Source organism: Fusarium mangiferae, assembly GCF_900044065.1.
Source record: "Fusarium mangiferae strain MRC7560 genome assembly, contig: FMAN_scaffold009, whole genome shotgun sequence".
NCBI classification, from domain to species: domain Eukaryota; kingdom Fungi; phylum Ascomycota; class Sordariomycetes; order Hypocreales; family Nectriaceae; genus Fusarium; species Fusarium mangiferae.
Genome location: NW_024573929.1, coordinates 1571056 through 1586136, shown reverse-complemented (window position 1 = coordinate 1586136; position 15081 = coordinate 1571056). Strand labels below are relative to the sequence as shown.

The 15081-nt window shown below is 49.8% G+C and overlaps 5 protein-coding genes across 5 annotated transcripts; 3 read left to right on the top strand and 2 right to left on the bottom strand.

The window, feature by feature from the left end:
- Positions 1 to 1885: 1885 nt before the first annotated feature.
- FMAN_08553 (uncharacterized protein) lies at positions 1886 to 4648 on the top strand (the record flags this gene model as incomplete). The annotated part of the gene is made up of 4 exons (XM_041835136.1): positions 1886 to 2753; positions 2803 to 3140; positions 3185 to 3250; positions 3299 to 4648. 4 exons carry the CDS (start codon positions 1886 to 1888, stop codon positions 4646 to 4648), a joined length of 2622 nt encoding a protein of 873 aa, XP_041685330.1.
- A 382-nt stretch (positions 4649 to 5030) lies between these two features.
- On the bottom strand, positions 5031 to 6249 carry FMAN_16165 (uncharacterized protein; the record flags this gene model as incomplete). Its single annotated transcript, XM_041835135.1, has 2 exons — positions 5031 to 6065; positions 6115 to 6249. The coding sequence occupies 2 exons, from the start codon at positions 6247 to 6249 to the stop codon at positions 5031 to 5033; spliced, it is 1170 nt and encodes a 389-aa protein (XP_041685329.1).
- A 394-nt stretch (positions 6250 to 6643) lies between these two features.
- FMAN_08554 (uncharacterized protein) lies at positions 6644 to 7204 on the top strand (the record flags this gene model as incomplete). The annotated part of the gene is made up of 2 exons (XM_041835134.1): positions 6644 to 6924; positions 6991 to 7204. The coding sequence occupies 2 exons, from the start codon at positions 6644 to 6646 to the stop codon at positions 7202 to 7204; spliced, it is 495 nt and encodes a 164-aa protein (XP_041685328.1).
- Positions 7205 to 7844: 640 nt separating this feature from the next.
- FMAN_08555 (uncharacterized protein) lies at positions 7845 to 8439 on the top strand (the record flags this gene model as incomplete). The annotated part of the gene is made up of 2 exons (XM_041835133.1): positions 7845 to 8072; positions 8122 to 8439. 2 exons carry the CDS (start codon positions 7845 to 7847, stop codon positions 8437 to 8439), a joined length of 546 nt encoding a protein of 181 aa, XP_041685327.1.
- Positions 8440 to 9566: 1127 nt separating this feature from the next.
- Positions 9567 to 11459, bottom strand: FMAN_08556 (uncharacterized protein; the record flags this gene model as incomplete). Its single annotated transcript, XM_041835132.1, has 2 exons — positions 9567 to 10968; positions 11026 to 11459. The coding sequence occupies 2 exons, from the start codon at positions 11457 to 11459 to the stop codon at positions 9567 to 9569; spliced, it is 1836 nt and encodes a 611-aa protein (XP_041685326.1).
- Positions 11460 to 15081: the final 3622 nt, after the last annotated feature.

Sequence of the window (15081 nt, the reverse complement as noted above, 5' to 3'; positions counted from 1 at the left end):
CGAAGCCAGCCTGGAGCTGTTGCATATCTAACGCCTTACATCGTCAATGGCGCAAGGGCAAGCAATGATCAGAATGAACCTTGGGCTTCCGCGAGCACGTCGCAGTGTTTCTCAGACGTGATCAGGGTGCCAGTAATTAAGGCGACAATAGACAAGATGGCTGCGATGCTTAAAATAAGTTTATTGAACATGCTCGTGGCTGAGTATTGCCGTTCAATTGTATGATGTAACGATGTGGCGTTTATTCTTATCGATTTATCAGGCCTTTGATCTCTCTCAAATGTCCATCATGCCCTAATCAATTGATCTTTTTACCTGGACTTCCGCCTTACAACTGGCAATGCATACTGATTCATCCTCTAAGGCATGTATCGCGCGCCCATTTGGTATCGCGCATTCGCGTCATCATAATATGTCTGTGGACAGGGCAAGAATAAAAAGATCCGTAGAGTCCGCGATGCCAAGTTGCATTTGTAAATTGATCAAAAACGAGAGGAAAGTGGGGGAAATATGACATCGCTTGCTACCCAATAATGATGAATCTGGGAATAGCTTCAATTTGTCCAAACTGGAGTTAGTCCTCGTGTAATGGAGGATGCGAAATCCTGATTGGCCATTCGCCAAGATCCGCCTAGCTCATATTTTTATCTTGGCTCCGATCCAGCTGACAGCCCCTGGTGATGAATTGCCGCGATGCCCAGAAATAAAACACGAGCCACTAACATTTACAGAGCGCGCATCGTGGGGATGCAGCGGGGAGAATGGCCTCAGCGAGTAAGAAATGTTAAGACTTTAGAAGAGGATGTAAAAATAAACCCAGTAAAGAGTCCCCTAAGCCAAGGCAAGATTTGCATTGATCTTTTCATCGCTTCGAGTAATTATCCTGAGCTTTTTGCGTCCCCTCGAATGGGCCCTTAGCGTGATCCGACAGTGAACTCCCCGCATCTGCTTGTGACACTGGCATCACGAGTTGACCCAGCCTCAATCATATCATAGCGCCCACCAACAAGGTTGGCGGGGTCTAGACGTGGAGCGGTGAGACACCAAAAAGGCGCGTGAGCAACAGGGGTCCAATGGAGATGAAAGGGCAGGGCATCACATGCAGTCGAGTCAAAGCAGGCTGCGACAAAGAAATGGAATGGACTAGACATTTGAGATGAGACATTTTGCGAGATCTACAGTGTCAATTCAACAAGCTTATTTCTCTACTGTCACATTGGCCACCAACTTTGATCTCGTGCACCAAACACCAAGCTCAAGATGCACCCAAATTCTCAGTTGTAACGCCCGTATCAATTGAAACAATGTTTGCGAAACTGAATGCGCCCGCAATTGACGTGCTTATCGTGACACAGTCACAGTCACAATCACAAGCCTTGTTGTTGCTGTTTCACCCGCCAAGACCGTTCTGGAGGGTTCCCCAACTTCTCCACCGAATAGCCTCTAGCTAAGCGCTGTACCTTATCGAGCCACGACACGAAAGAACAGAATAGAACAGAACGTGCGTCTAATGCAATAACTCAGTGATCAGCGGCCGAAACGCGACGAAATAACAGGGAATTAACCTTGTATTAAGCCTCCACTGTGAAGGTTAGAGCGGTAACGCGAGGAAAAGGCTTCTGACAGGGCGATTCGGGTTTAGCGTCTGCACCCTCCATTACGACAGCCTAGACCCTTGGCTTTTTTCCCCGCCCAGACCGCCCGCCCTTCGCAAACAGTCACCAACCTCCAGCTCCGCCTCCATTTCATTTCATTTCATCCTCGTCGTCTCCCCAGACACAAAACAAGGGCTGACGCTCCCCTCTCTTCTCCCCTCCTCTCTCAACCTTTCACCGTCTCGACCCTCCAACACCGAAACCGACGCGAGCGTACCCCCCGAGTCGCCATGTCCTCCACCGCGACGGCTGCAGCCGCTGCTGCCACGGGCGCACATCCCCAGGGCGGCATCATCGAAGGCCTCAATCCGATCCACTACAACCCGAAAGACCCCATCTCGCTCTTCATCGTGCAGGCCTTTATCATCATCATTTTCTGCCGTCTGCTGCAATGGCCGCTCTCCAAGTTCGGCCAGCCGCGTGTCATCGCAGAGGTCATCGGCGGCATCGTCCTCGGTCCCTCCGTAATGATGCGCATCCCCGGCTTCAAGGAGAACATCTTCCCCACCGAGTCCATGCCCGTCCTCAGCAATGTCGCTACCATCGGTCTCCTGCTCTTCCTCTTCCTCGTCGGTCTCGAAGTCGATACGCGCATGTTCAAGTCCAATTGGCGCGTCGCTGTCAGCGTCGGATTGGCTAGTATGATGCTGCCTTTTGGTCTTGGTGTTGCTGTTGCTTGGGGTTTGTATGAGGAATACGGTGATGAGGGGACCATGAAGGATATGGAGTTTGGCACTTTTGCTCTTTTCATCGGAACTGCGCTCGCCATTACCGCTTTCCCAGTCCTTTGTCGTATTCTTTCTGAGCTTCAACTCCTCTCAACTTCGGTCGGTGTCACTGTCCTTGCTGCGGGCACTGGTAACGATGTCGTTGGCTGGGTTCTTCTCGCCCTGAGTGTCGCTCTCGTCAATAACGCCAATGGCCTCACAGCGCTCTATGTCTTTTTGACTGCAGCAGCTTGGGTACTCTTCCTGGTGTATGCTGTTCGACCGGTCTTTCTTTGGGTTCTTCGCCGCACCGACAGTATCCAGAATGGCCCATCCCAGGGCATCACCACCTTGACTCTTCTTCTCGTCTTGGCTTCGTCCTGGTTCACTGGTAAGGCAGCCGTTCTCATTTATTAGCTGCCATATCTAACATACTGTAGCCGCCATTGGTGTTCACGCCATTTTTGGCGCTTTCCTCATAGGTCTCATATGTCCGCACGACGGTGGTTTTGCCATCAAGTTGACTGAAAAGATTGAAGATCTCGTCGGCTCTATCCTTCTGCCGCTTTATTTTGCGCTCTCTGGTCTCAATACTGATCTTGGTCTGCTCAACGATGGCACTACCTGGGGTTATGTCATTGCCATCATTGCATGCGCCTTCTTTGGCAAAATCATCGCCGGTACACTGGCCGCACGTCTCACCAAATGTCTCTGGCGAGAGAGCTTGACTATCGGTGCCTTGATGAGTTGCAAAGGTCTTGTAGAGCTCATCGTATTGGTAAGTTACTCGTCACTGGAGCAGCACGGTGCTAACAATTTTAGAACATTGGTCTTCAAGCCGGTATTCTCTCCCGCCGAACGTTCACCATGTTTGTCGTCATGGCAGTCGTAAGTATTCTCCTCTTTGTTCATATAATTCACCGCTGATTGAGCCAGGTTACCACCGTGACAACCTCCCCGCTCACTAGATGGCTCTACCCCGTCTGGTATCGCCAGAAGGTCGAGAAGTGGCGCCGTGGAGAGATTGACTGGGACGGAAACCCTCTCCAGACTGAAGCTCAAACTTCTGAGCACAAGATGGAAGAGGCTCTCGACAAGTCTCAAACTCATCGCCTCATCCTTCATCTCCGCCTCGACGCCCTGCCCGGACTTTTCAACCTCGTGTCGCTTCTCGGAGGGTCTCGAAAGCCTACCCATGCTCTTCCAGACTCAAGCATCGAGGCAGTCGACTCCACTTCTGAGGACAAGGCCCAGCCAGTCCCCAATCGCCCTCTTGAAGTCCGTGGCGTACGTCTCATGGAGTTGACAGACCGTACATCCTCAGTCATGCAGTCTGCCGAGCTTGATGAATTCGCTTCCCGTGATGCCGTATTCTCCGCGTTCCAGACCTTCTCTCGTCTCAACGGTGTAGCTGTTGCTGGCCAGGTCTCCATCATTCCTACCAACGCTTACGCAGAGACCATTGTCAAATATGCTGAGGAAGCCAGATCTGACTTCATGCTCATTCCCTGGAGCACCTATGGTGGTCTGGCCGAGGAGAGCTCTGGTGCTGCTGCTTTGACCGAGACTGGTAACCCCAACGACCGATTCTTTAGCCGCACGTACATCGATTACGTTGCTGCCGCTGTTCAACGCTCAACTTGCACAACCGGTATCTTTATCAATCGCAACCCTCACAGCGATTCTTTGTCCAAGAAGCCAACTCTTACCCGAACCCGCACCGGTCTTTCAGTTCACAGCGCTCACGATGGCGCTATCATCCAGAGGCCTGTTGACCAGCGCCAGAGCATCTTCGTGCCCTTCATCGGCGGCAAAGACGACCGCGCCGCTCTCCTCTTCGCCCTTCAGCTCGCTCACAACCCTCATGTCTCAATCCACGTCATCCATCTTCACTTCAACGAAGACGAACACGATGCTCACGACGGCAAGAACATCGAGAGTGTCCCCTCCGCAAGCGACTTGGATCTCCTCAACACTGCCAAGAACAACGCCTCCGGCAAGCTCGAGGGCCGCGTGACCTTTGTCGAGATCTCTGTTGACTCAGTGCGCAACCTTCCCGACCTCGCTGTCGCTCACGCTCGCGAGACCGTCGGCAAGTCTCGTCTGAGCGTTGGCGATTTGATCGTCGTTGGTCGTGCGCACACGCTCTTTGACGAAGTTCTTGCTGAGGACTTTGGTGTTGAGAGGGACTTTCAGCGCACGGTTGGTGTGCTGGGTGATAGGTTTGCTAGAGCTGGGATTGATGCTGGACTGTTGGTCATTGATGATAAACAGGGTAAGGTCTAGGTTTTGGATAGACACTAGGACCTTGGTTGTTTCAGTTGGCATTTGAGATTGGACCTTGGATGGTTTATGTACGTTGGATTTGTCATAAAGATATACCATATATGACGGTGCTGGATACGATTTACGAATACATATTTTTGAACTCCATAAGTTGCTGTTTGAGTATGCCGTGTGAAAGTTTTGTATGGGTTGATCCTTATGGACAAAACTTAGGATCTTTAGGCTGGGTGACATGAAGACTTTGATGAGATAGTATAATTTAGTATACATTTACTAAAACCTGGGTAGATTTGTATAACCTAGGTAAACTGTATAAAACCCAAATGAGTCTAGTATACCGTGGTCTAAGTCTAGTGAACTTTAAACTAGGTGTTTCTGGCCTTCAAGAAATCTCATCCCTCTTTCGCTTCTGACCTCCAGAAGCTGACAGAACGCTCAAGACTAAAGCCCCAGTCTCTACCGCCTTTTCTGCCTTCTCAGCTGATTGAGCGACCTCATTGCGCAAGGTAATCATGTCCCTCTCCCCCTTGAGGACCTTGGCTTCCATACCGGTGACTGTCGCCCGGAGTACTTCAAGGTCCTTCCTGACGTTATCGGCCTGAGCGGTTTTGAGTAGCTGGATCTCTTGTCGGAGGGTTCCCATGTCGTTTTTGGTCTTCTGTAGTTCGCTGTTCATGTTCGCTTGGAGTGTTTTGGACTCGGCAAGTTCTTTCTCGAGGTTTGTGACTTTCTTCCTCGCCTCTTCAAGGTCGCGGTTTGTCGAGGCAAGATTGGTCTCCAATTCGTGCACTCTGGTGCTGTTTCCAAGCCCGTCTAGATCATCTGGAAGGTGTCCTTTGATAGCAGCGCTGAGGCCATTGATTGTCGAGTCGTTGATCGTTTTCTTGATAGCTTTTGCTCGCTCCTCAATGGAAGCTTCCTTGGGTGTAGTGGGCTTGGCAGGCTTTCCGTAGAATAAGCTCATCTGGGTTTCGATGGGAACAAACTTGGGATACATGATGGCGTCGGTCGGGAACCGGACGCCCCAGAGATTCGACATGTCTTTGCGGATGGATTGGAGAAGCGGATGGCCGGGACCAAGCCATACAGCCATGAAGAACCAATATGGGTAGTAAAGCTGCCTTTTAAAGCCAGCTGTTCCCGTGAGCTTCCGATATGAAATCTTTGCGCTCACTCTTGCTCTGTTAGTAGAACCTCTGGTAAAAGTATCGTTCCATAGCTGGGCAACAGCCCGAATGAGTCTCACAGCAAGGTCGCGTGCCATGGTCTGTTCAACCGCCCTAAAGGCAGCGATGATGTTGTCAAAGAATTTATCAACGTGGGCCGTTGCAAAGCAGTTCTGGAATTCATCCAGATACAGATGTAGGGGTAGTGGACTTCCCAGCGCCGCATTCGACAGTTCTACGAAGTCTCGTTCCTAGCTATGTTAGAGCTGCCAGCAAGGAGAGTGGATTTTAGCAATTTACCTGGGCCTTTTCAGAGCCATCGTGAGGATGAAACCGAAGCCCTTGTGGAGTTGGAGGTTTCAATCGCCTGCGCGCAGGCATCGGCGCATCCTTTTCTTTCGTGGAGGAGTTGCTGCTGAGACAGTATAAAGGCATCCTGAGGTGATGCGTGAGTGGTAGGCATGCGATGTCAAGTATATTTTTTGTTGTTTGTTGTTGGTTGTTTGTGGAGTTGATGATGCAAAGCGCGCTGATCGAAATCAGTTTGTGCAAAGATGAAGATCCACAGATGCATGAGACGAAAAGGTGAAGTCCGTGTCATCTCCCTCTAGCGCACCGAGACCGCCTCAATATCTCCCCCTCCATGAAACACGACTGGCACTTGTGATTCACAGCAACATCATTCCCGACCCGATCCATCGAGATTCTTCTTTATATTACACTTCCTCTCTGGTTCTCTTTCTTGCAACTTTATCACGTTCAAAATCCTTCACTCTCAAGCTTCTAGGCCTCCGTTCACTTCACTTCTTCAACATCCTCACCAAGCACAATGTCATCCCAAAGCTTCAACAGCTCCTCAAGCGATCCCTCAAACGAAAGACCCTCCGAGCTGGAGAAGCTCCATTTCGTTGCTACGTTCGAACACAAGAAGCTTCTCGAGGACATCAGCAACAGTGCCTATGACCTTGGTCTCAAAGCCGGTCGAGAACAAGCCAACCCCCATCCCGACGACGAAACCCAAGCCCTGATCCTCAGCCTCACCGACCGTAACGACGAGCTGCAGAAGCAGATCAAGGACCAAGCGACCGATTCTCTGCTTGATCTCGCCAAGTAAGTCCGTGAGTACAATAGCCCTACTACATACCGTAAAGATCTAATCACAACGTCAGGGAACAGCGTCACCGCAGCCCACCGCGCCGTGAGTGCTACGACTCATGCTGAGAGTCTCAAGCCGAACGACTATCGAATTCTGAGGGAGTCATGCAGTCAGCTCGCGAAGCTGGAGGATAAGTGCAAGGAGCGTGTTGAAGAGATCTCACGCGGTGCGATGAAGAGACCTGGAAGCGCATTGGAGCGCAAGGGTGGCAACAAGCGCTCGTTTAGGGGCTAGATACGGGGAGCTTGATGCAATGGAGGCCTTGGGGAGAAGGAAAATAGACCTTGATACGGGATATTAGACTAAACTCATCATAAGGCATTCTAAACTTGGGCTCAGTTACCTAAGTTTTTATGTAATTTAGGATTGAGGTCCTAAGTTTTGTTTCCTCACCTATGGGAGGTCGATACGGCGTTGGACATGGGTATGGGTCACGGAGGGGATTAGATAACTAGACCCAAAAGACACGCAGCCTTGAAGACATTTGCTTTCTCTTTGAAGTCATCAGCTTCTAGCAATTTCATGGTGAAAGCGTGTTCAGTATCCAATGACTGCAGCAGCGCTTGACTTGGTGGTTCTCTTAGTCTGACTCTGATGCTACAGCTGAGTCCACAGCGCCTTATTTCCGTATGCTTATACTCTCATTCGACCCATTCTAACCCAGCACCTGTCAACAGTGACACATTCACTCCTTCGTATGCATCCACAAATGTACCTAGAGCATCATCTCTTGTCAACCCTCTTCTCATTCTTCCTCCTAGCTTTTCCCAATCTCCTCAAAACTCTTCAAAGATCACCTGGACTTACCTGAACCCTTCAAAAACCTTCAAAACTCCTCAAATCCTCCTCATCACCTTCACAACAGCTCGTCATCATGACTCGCAACACCAGACTCAAGCGCAAACCTCTTCCCTCCTCCCCTCCCAAGCCCTCATCTCCCATCTCCGAGTCCCTTCCCTCTTCCTCACCTCCCAAAGCTCGATCTGCCAACGCAATCCGCAGCTCCTCCAAGAACTGTCCCGTCTGCAAAGCCATTCTCGTCAACCGCAACGGCAGCCTCGCGCGTCACGTTGAACGCCACGCAAAGCTTGCCAAAATCGAGGTCCGAACTCTTCTCCTCTCCTCTCCTCCCAGTTCTAACTTTTCACCAGGCTATGAATATGGACCTCAACCTTCCCCCAATGGAAGCTCCTGACTTTGACGTCAAGCTCGCTCAGAATATGTGGCAGTCTGTTCCTGCGAGACGTCGCGCCACCGGCGGGGTCTTTCTTGACGGTCCTCTCGCTGGAAAAGGTTTCTTTGACGGGATGCCGAATGTCTTTCTCCCGAATGGACGGGTCAAGCCGAAGTTGGCGTGGATCAAGAAGGATATTGAGTCGAGGGTTGGACGTGGTCCGCTGAGGGCTCTCAAGAACGCCAATGCTAACGCTGGATCTCTCCTGGACAGTGAGGATTACATGGGGATCTAGCGGGACATTCAATGGCCTCTCTTTTACGGAATGGGCAGTGAAGAAAGGCAGAATGGTGTTGGCTACGAGGGCAAACAGGTATGATCACGTTTCCGTGTTATTTCCGGATTTCAAGCTGCATTCCGTATTCACATTTCGGCTGCCTCCATCTTCAACAAACCTCGTATCTTCGAACACTGCCTCAATTTGCACCAATTCAACAGTTGAGCAACGTCAAAAAAAAAATTCTCATGAATTGCCTAGTGGCCCTTTCATAGCCTTACAAGACTCGAAAATAGGGAAATATGAAAAGCAGATGGACGAAAGAGCTGATGAGATTCCGACGTGTAAATTGATTCATCCTCACAGCCAGTAACATGCTTCATACTATCGTTATTACGACATGTCTTGTATAAAAATGAATGTTGCGTTACGATTAAGCTTGGTCTCTGCCTCTGTCTTCGTTTGAGTGTTGTTGATAAAACATGAACCCCGTTATGTGCATATATGTCTTATCTGTTATCTGTTATCTGTTATCTGTTATCTGTTATCTGTTATCGCACCCTTATCGTCTTCATTCAAGTAACTGTCTTCAGAGCAACGAGACATCAGAGCCCAAGACAAAATATGAAAGTAAACCCATTGAAATATATTCTTAATTTGTCCTCGGCTCAATTTTAAATCACTCAAATCTTTTGATTATTTATGATAGAGGTCTTGGTTTCGTTCCTCTCCTAACTGTTTATTGCTTCTAAAGCACCGACTCTGCTGAGAACACGGCAACATGGAGGATTTCTGGTGTCTGTATCAGTGCTTGGTGTGTTAGAGGGTCTACCAAGTCATAAGCCTTGTATGCATGAATTGAATAGTGGAACCAAAGCCAATGAAACTTTGACAGCGTTTACATTAACATGGACGTATAACAAAGGCTCAGTTGAATCAAGCTGTTGTTACCAGCACAAGTTTTCTCAAATGCAAACACGATCTACAAATACAGTCCAGAGACAAAACAGATTTCTTCACGTCAATCAGTCAAAAGTTAAAGTCATGTAGTATGTATTGACATTGCTCAAACAGGCAATCTAATCATAGACTATGGTGGTATCTCAACAACTAAATTTATAGCAACTTTTACAAGTGGGAGGTGGTCACATCTTCTCAATGTCCCGAGGAGCAGCAGGCGCCTCATGTTCCTCCGCAATCTTATTCTCCAGAGCGTTGGGCTGGTAGGTACCCTTGAACTCAGACGCCTTGAGCATGTTCCACTTGTCCTCCTCGGCGTCGAGATGCTTGAAGTTGAACCAAAAGGCAACACCACCGACGAAAGCAATTACAGCAACAACGACGTAGTTCCAGACGAGGAGAGGGTCGCCGGACAGGGGAGTGAAGGCCTGGCCGATGGCGGAGGCGAATGCCGACATGAAGAGGTTGACGGACATGACGAGGGACTTCATGTTGTCGGGAGCCTTGGAGTAGGCGTACTCGTAGGATGTAACATTGGCGAAGATCTCACCGAGACCGATCAGGATGTAAGGTAGGCACTGAGCCCAAACGTTTATGTCGGCGGGTTTACAACCTTCTGTATTGGCATACTTGCCGCAGGGGCTCTTTTCATAAATGAAGTGCTGCATGACAGCCGACGCAACCATGGCAAGGGCTGAGATGATGAAACCAGTTGTCATACGCTTGATGGGGGTAAAGGCGATACCCATCTTGCGGAGACCAGGGTAAAGAAGGTGATCAATAAGAGGGACCATGATGACAATAGAAATGGGGTTCAGGTTCTGAATGACATCATTGGGAACACCGTTGAGTTGCATGGTGGAGGCCTGAGTGGTCAGGTTACCAGTCATCTGGTTGTAAGCCAGATGGAAGACGGGCAGGTAAAGGAAGACCTTGCAGGCCATCAAACCACGACGGACCTCATCGACCCAGGCATCATCGTAAGTCATCCAAGCAGGGCGCTGATCAACAGGAATCTGAGAGGGCTTGGCATGCTCCCAGTTGAAGCTGAAGAAAGAGCTGCGCTTGCGCACGTAGAAGAACATGCGCAAGAACTTGGAGAGGACGGAACCAGTGGCAGGCTTGAGCTTGTACTTCTTCTTGTTGAGGGCGAGAACAATGGGGGCGACGAGGAAGAAGATGGTGGGGATGAAGAAAGCGAGCCAGAAAGAGTGATACTTCTCAACGTAGACCATAGCGATCTGACCGCAGACAGATCCGACGTTGATAGCCAGGTAGAAGTAGAGGAAGACACGAGTGTTTGTCACGGCAGGATCGACAATGACACGCTCACCATCGCGGACCTCGACGCGCATCTTTGTATCCTCATTCTGATCAGCGAGGAGAGGAGAGACGTTGGCCTTAAAGAACCCGGTTCCGACACAGAGAACAAGGAGACCGATGATGAAGGCCCCGAACGCGGGATCTTTGCGGACAATGACGGTGGGAGAAGAAGCAGCGACGAGAATGACGTGAGCGCATGTAGAGATGGCAATGGCGATGTGAAGAGTGAGGAAACGACCGAGCTTGGCATCTGCAATCCAGGCACTTTTGAGAGTGTTAGCAAAAGACAGACAACGAAGGGCGTAAAAGAATGAGACTTACCCAACAAGAGGCATGAGATAGGCAAAGAACTGGTTGAACAGAGAAATACCCTGCGCAGCCTTGGGTCCCATACCAAGCGCACCAGCCTGAGCCTGAGGATCATTGGGATCAACGGGCGCACCGGTGGTCGAACCATCAGGCAGCGGCTTCGCGACGAAGTTTGTGTACAGGACCGCAGAGCCGTAGTACGAGAAGCGCTCGCAGGCCTCTACGAAGGCGATGGTGTACATAGCCCACTTGATCTTTCCCGAGACGCGGCGCAGGGTCTGCAGCTCCTCCTCGGTGGGGAGCTCATCGTCCGAGTCGGAGACGGAGCGCTGGCGTGTGACGTCGATGGAGCCCTTGCCGGCGATCTGGGGGATGCCGTGCGTCTCTGGGTCGGCGAGACCAGAGCGGGCGATGGCGTCTGTGTCGAGGTGACCTGCGGTGGTCATTTTGACGATATTTCTGTCAAAAGAAATGAGAGAGAGAAGGGTTGAGAGGGATGAGAGAAAGGCCTGGGTCTGAGGCGGGGATGTGAAGGATAATTATACATGAGACGATTTATCTACGGGGTAAAGCAATCACTCCATTATGGGTCCCCTTGATTGCCACCTTCTCAAAAGCGAACAAAGTGACGATCCCAGCTTGATACAGAAAACCCCAGAGTCGCAGGTCAAAGTAACCTTAGACAACAGAGTTGTTTAGTGGAGAACGACCTTATCTGCCCGCGGGACCAATCAGGGCAGGATGTTTTTGAAGACAAAAGTTCCTGGAAGTAGGTTAGGCCACATGCGGGGATTGGCCCGAGCACTAGTTTGTACGGGATCGGTCCTTTTGCCATGATACCCAACGGGGAAGGTCGACATTCTCGTAACGTCGGCCGAACAAAGTGGAGGTTCTGTCTTCTGTTTTTTGTTCTCGAACATTTGAGATTGTAGACCCGTATCTGTTTGACCCAGAGAAGTGGTTTGCCATCAGGGAAGAACCTGGTAAAGAATGTCTAGAATTGCAACGGTGACATTAAACAATGCAAATAATTCTTCAAGGACTGTAAAAGGGTTGAAGTGCCTCGGCTTGGACGTCGGATCTGGCCGTCGTCCGGCTCCGAGTATTGCGTCTTGGCTGCGATTGGGCCAAGCCACCAGCTGCCGACATTGAGGCGTGGCGTGGCGTCTTCAGCTGCCAATACGCCAAGAGCGCTGAAGCCAATTCGCCTGCATTGGCATTGTAACTGGACGTTCGTGATTGCCATTGACAAGATCAGCGTCGCCTCTCCGTTTTGCAAAGGGATTGAGCGTTGAGTGGTGCCTTGAACGTGTCATAAGGGTCTTGGCGATGACATTTGGATGAGCAACTGGAGTGCTTGTTCATTACTCTCATTTCTTCGCGATCAAGTTGAATCGAGATATGTGCGTAATTTACATATCTCATAAGCCCATATCTGGATCAGTGATCTCATATTGCTAAAACCCTTCTCCAGAGCTTCAAAATTGCCTGATCTCAGCACATCATTCCAACATTTTGTCCTTCAACCTCCTTTTTACCCTAAAGCTCATGTAACCGTAACCTTCCTAAAGCGGTTAAACTGGTTACAGCTTCGGGAATAGTATGTCTACTATTCCCGCTCCAGCTAAACGAATTTTCACTGCCGCCGGTCATGATCAAATGAAGAAAGATAGTGGCAATCTATTAATTAAATGTTGAATGATGCGAAAGCATGCAGTGCACGATGCTACCTTGCTTAAGAAACTGCATGCACAGATATCGCCTGTCAACGTCCCCAGTCCCCACTGAATTAACATTAACATTTTAAACATCAGACGCACGCGTCCATGCCAAAACCTCGTAAAACGGATCTCGTTACCTCACAGATTCAACACTCAACTTCCCCTTTTGGCCCTTCTCCAGATAAGCTTGCAAACAAGGTTCTTTTTCGCGGGGGAACTCTATTTATTATGTAAGAGATGACCACCAACGAATCTGACATTACCCAACTGTTCCTTTACTAACGTTTCTTTCGTCTGCTTCGCGCGTTTAATCAACCTGCCAAGAAAAGACCTACGCGCGCGTGGCGTCGGAACTTTTGACGCTGCTCAGCGGCCCCACGGCCTTTTGGAACCCGCCAAGATTGTTGAACCTCACCCCCTGCAGTTGAAAGTCGCAGACCCGGCCAGAAGTTCCCAGTGCAGAGGACCCTTTGCTTAGCGCCTCGGGCTCCCTTTTTTCGCTTCTCCACTTCAGTTTTCCCCAATGGCGTTTCTCCAATTTATCAAGTAATGAAAACGTTTTCCCCCAGATTCTTTTTTGGGGTTTGGGCCATGGTGCAAGATACAGTTGAGATATCGTGCTTGACACCTTGTTATTATCTCGTAATTGCGATGCGAAATGCGGGTTACTTACTCTCGAGGCCGGTGCAGAGCCGCATGTCGTGTCTTTTTGACAGGCTGGGCCAAGACGGGTATGATAGGCCATTTTCTCGGTGCCGAGTGATAATTCTCCGCTGAATCGCACGCAATGTCACTTGGCGTTCGGGTTTCGGATTTAAATTTCATGATGCGTTTCTTGGCCGTCATCTTGGCGCTATTAGTCGCCAGTGCTACTGAATAGGCAGGTCTGTCTCAACTCTCAGACCTGTCTTATGATCTAGACGGAATCCTCATTACACATGTCAGCATCACTCAATCCCCGCCGCGTATCTTTATCCAGGAACTGCTGAACCCCTGGTCCACCTTTATCCCAGACGGTGGAATGACCCGCTGGAGGCCCTGTAACGAGCCTGCAACGGTCGGCCGCGATTTGCTCGGACTGAGCGCGTGATAAGCGGGCTCTAGAATGGGAGATCGACGACGTATGCCTTATCGCGGATGTCAGGTTGCATTTCCTAGCCCTACCGCATCGTCTGATTCTGGCCATCACCGAGCTTTACTGTTCTCGATCTGGTTCTGGAGATCTGGATTAGCCTATTGCAGCTTGCCACTTATCTGTTACATCGCCCTATCGCGATCGGTGCATGTTGATGGGTTTTATGGGTGCGTCTGGACTTGCATGGAGGAGGATCCTGCAAGCACGGAATTCCGATGCTTTATCACGGACTACACGACGACTGGCTTTATCAGTTGAGTGCCAATAGGCGTGTCAGTATTTCCAAGGAGGAAGAGTTAAGTATTCACTGTATTTGTGAATATAACTGTCTTCGATACTATCTTAGTCGTGTCGCTACCTCGTCATGATAATAGACATTTTACCTAGGTCAAATCCAAGCAAGCCTTTCGGCTTCCGGATCATCGAGAGTTATCGATTCAACGGCTGGGACAAGGTTGCTGACGGATGAAGGAGCTCTGACTGGTGCGTCTAAGCCCTGGAGCTTACAGATAGTCTTTACCCCCACGTGATAGCAGACAGATTGCCAACTCTGGACGATTTCCCCAGAAACACTAACTGTTCTAAAATTAGGACATGCACTTTACGGCCGTTCGCCGAGATATCGAACTGGCTTCCCAATACATCTCAGTGACGGCCCCGGGAATAACTCTAGCGTTGATGGCCGATTAATGCCGGGATCCAAGATATGACACTATCGAGTGATTTTGCAGCCAGTGAACAGAGCTAGCACCAAGGAAAGTTCCGTGAAAGATTCCAGTCGCTGATATACTCAATACTGAAGATAGTGTAGAGCGTCAAGCTGTACATGGCTTCATCCAGGGCTGATTCGATCCAACGAGCAGATACTACTTACCTGCGATACTGGGAGCATGCTAAGCTTTAAGAGGCTAGTTTCAACGATGCGATAGTACTGAGAGATCAAACAAGGGCATAAAAACATGTTCTGTATCAAGGACTCCATCGCAAGGCGATTCCTTGTCTGCCAGCAAAACGGAAGAGCCTGTGACATCTCAACAGAGCCTCCTACACCAGGACAGTAAAGAACAACTCAACTCAGGCCATTATCTCTATGAGGAAGATTAATGCAACAAGAGAGGAAGAAAGAGACTTCATCTGAGCTTTCAGATAGCCGCATCGTCTCCACGTCCTCGCACAGTCAAGATATTCGGATCAATGGCTTCAATCACCTAT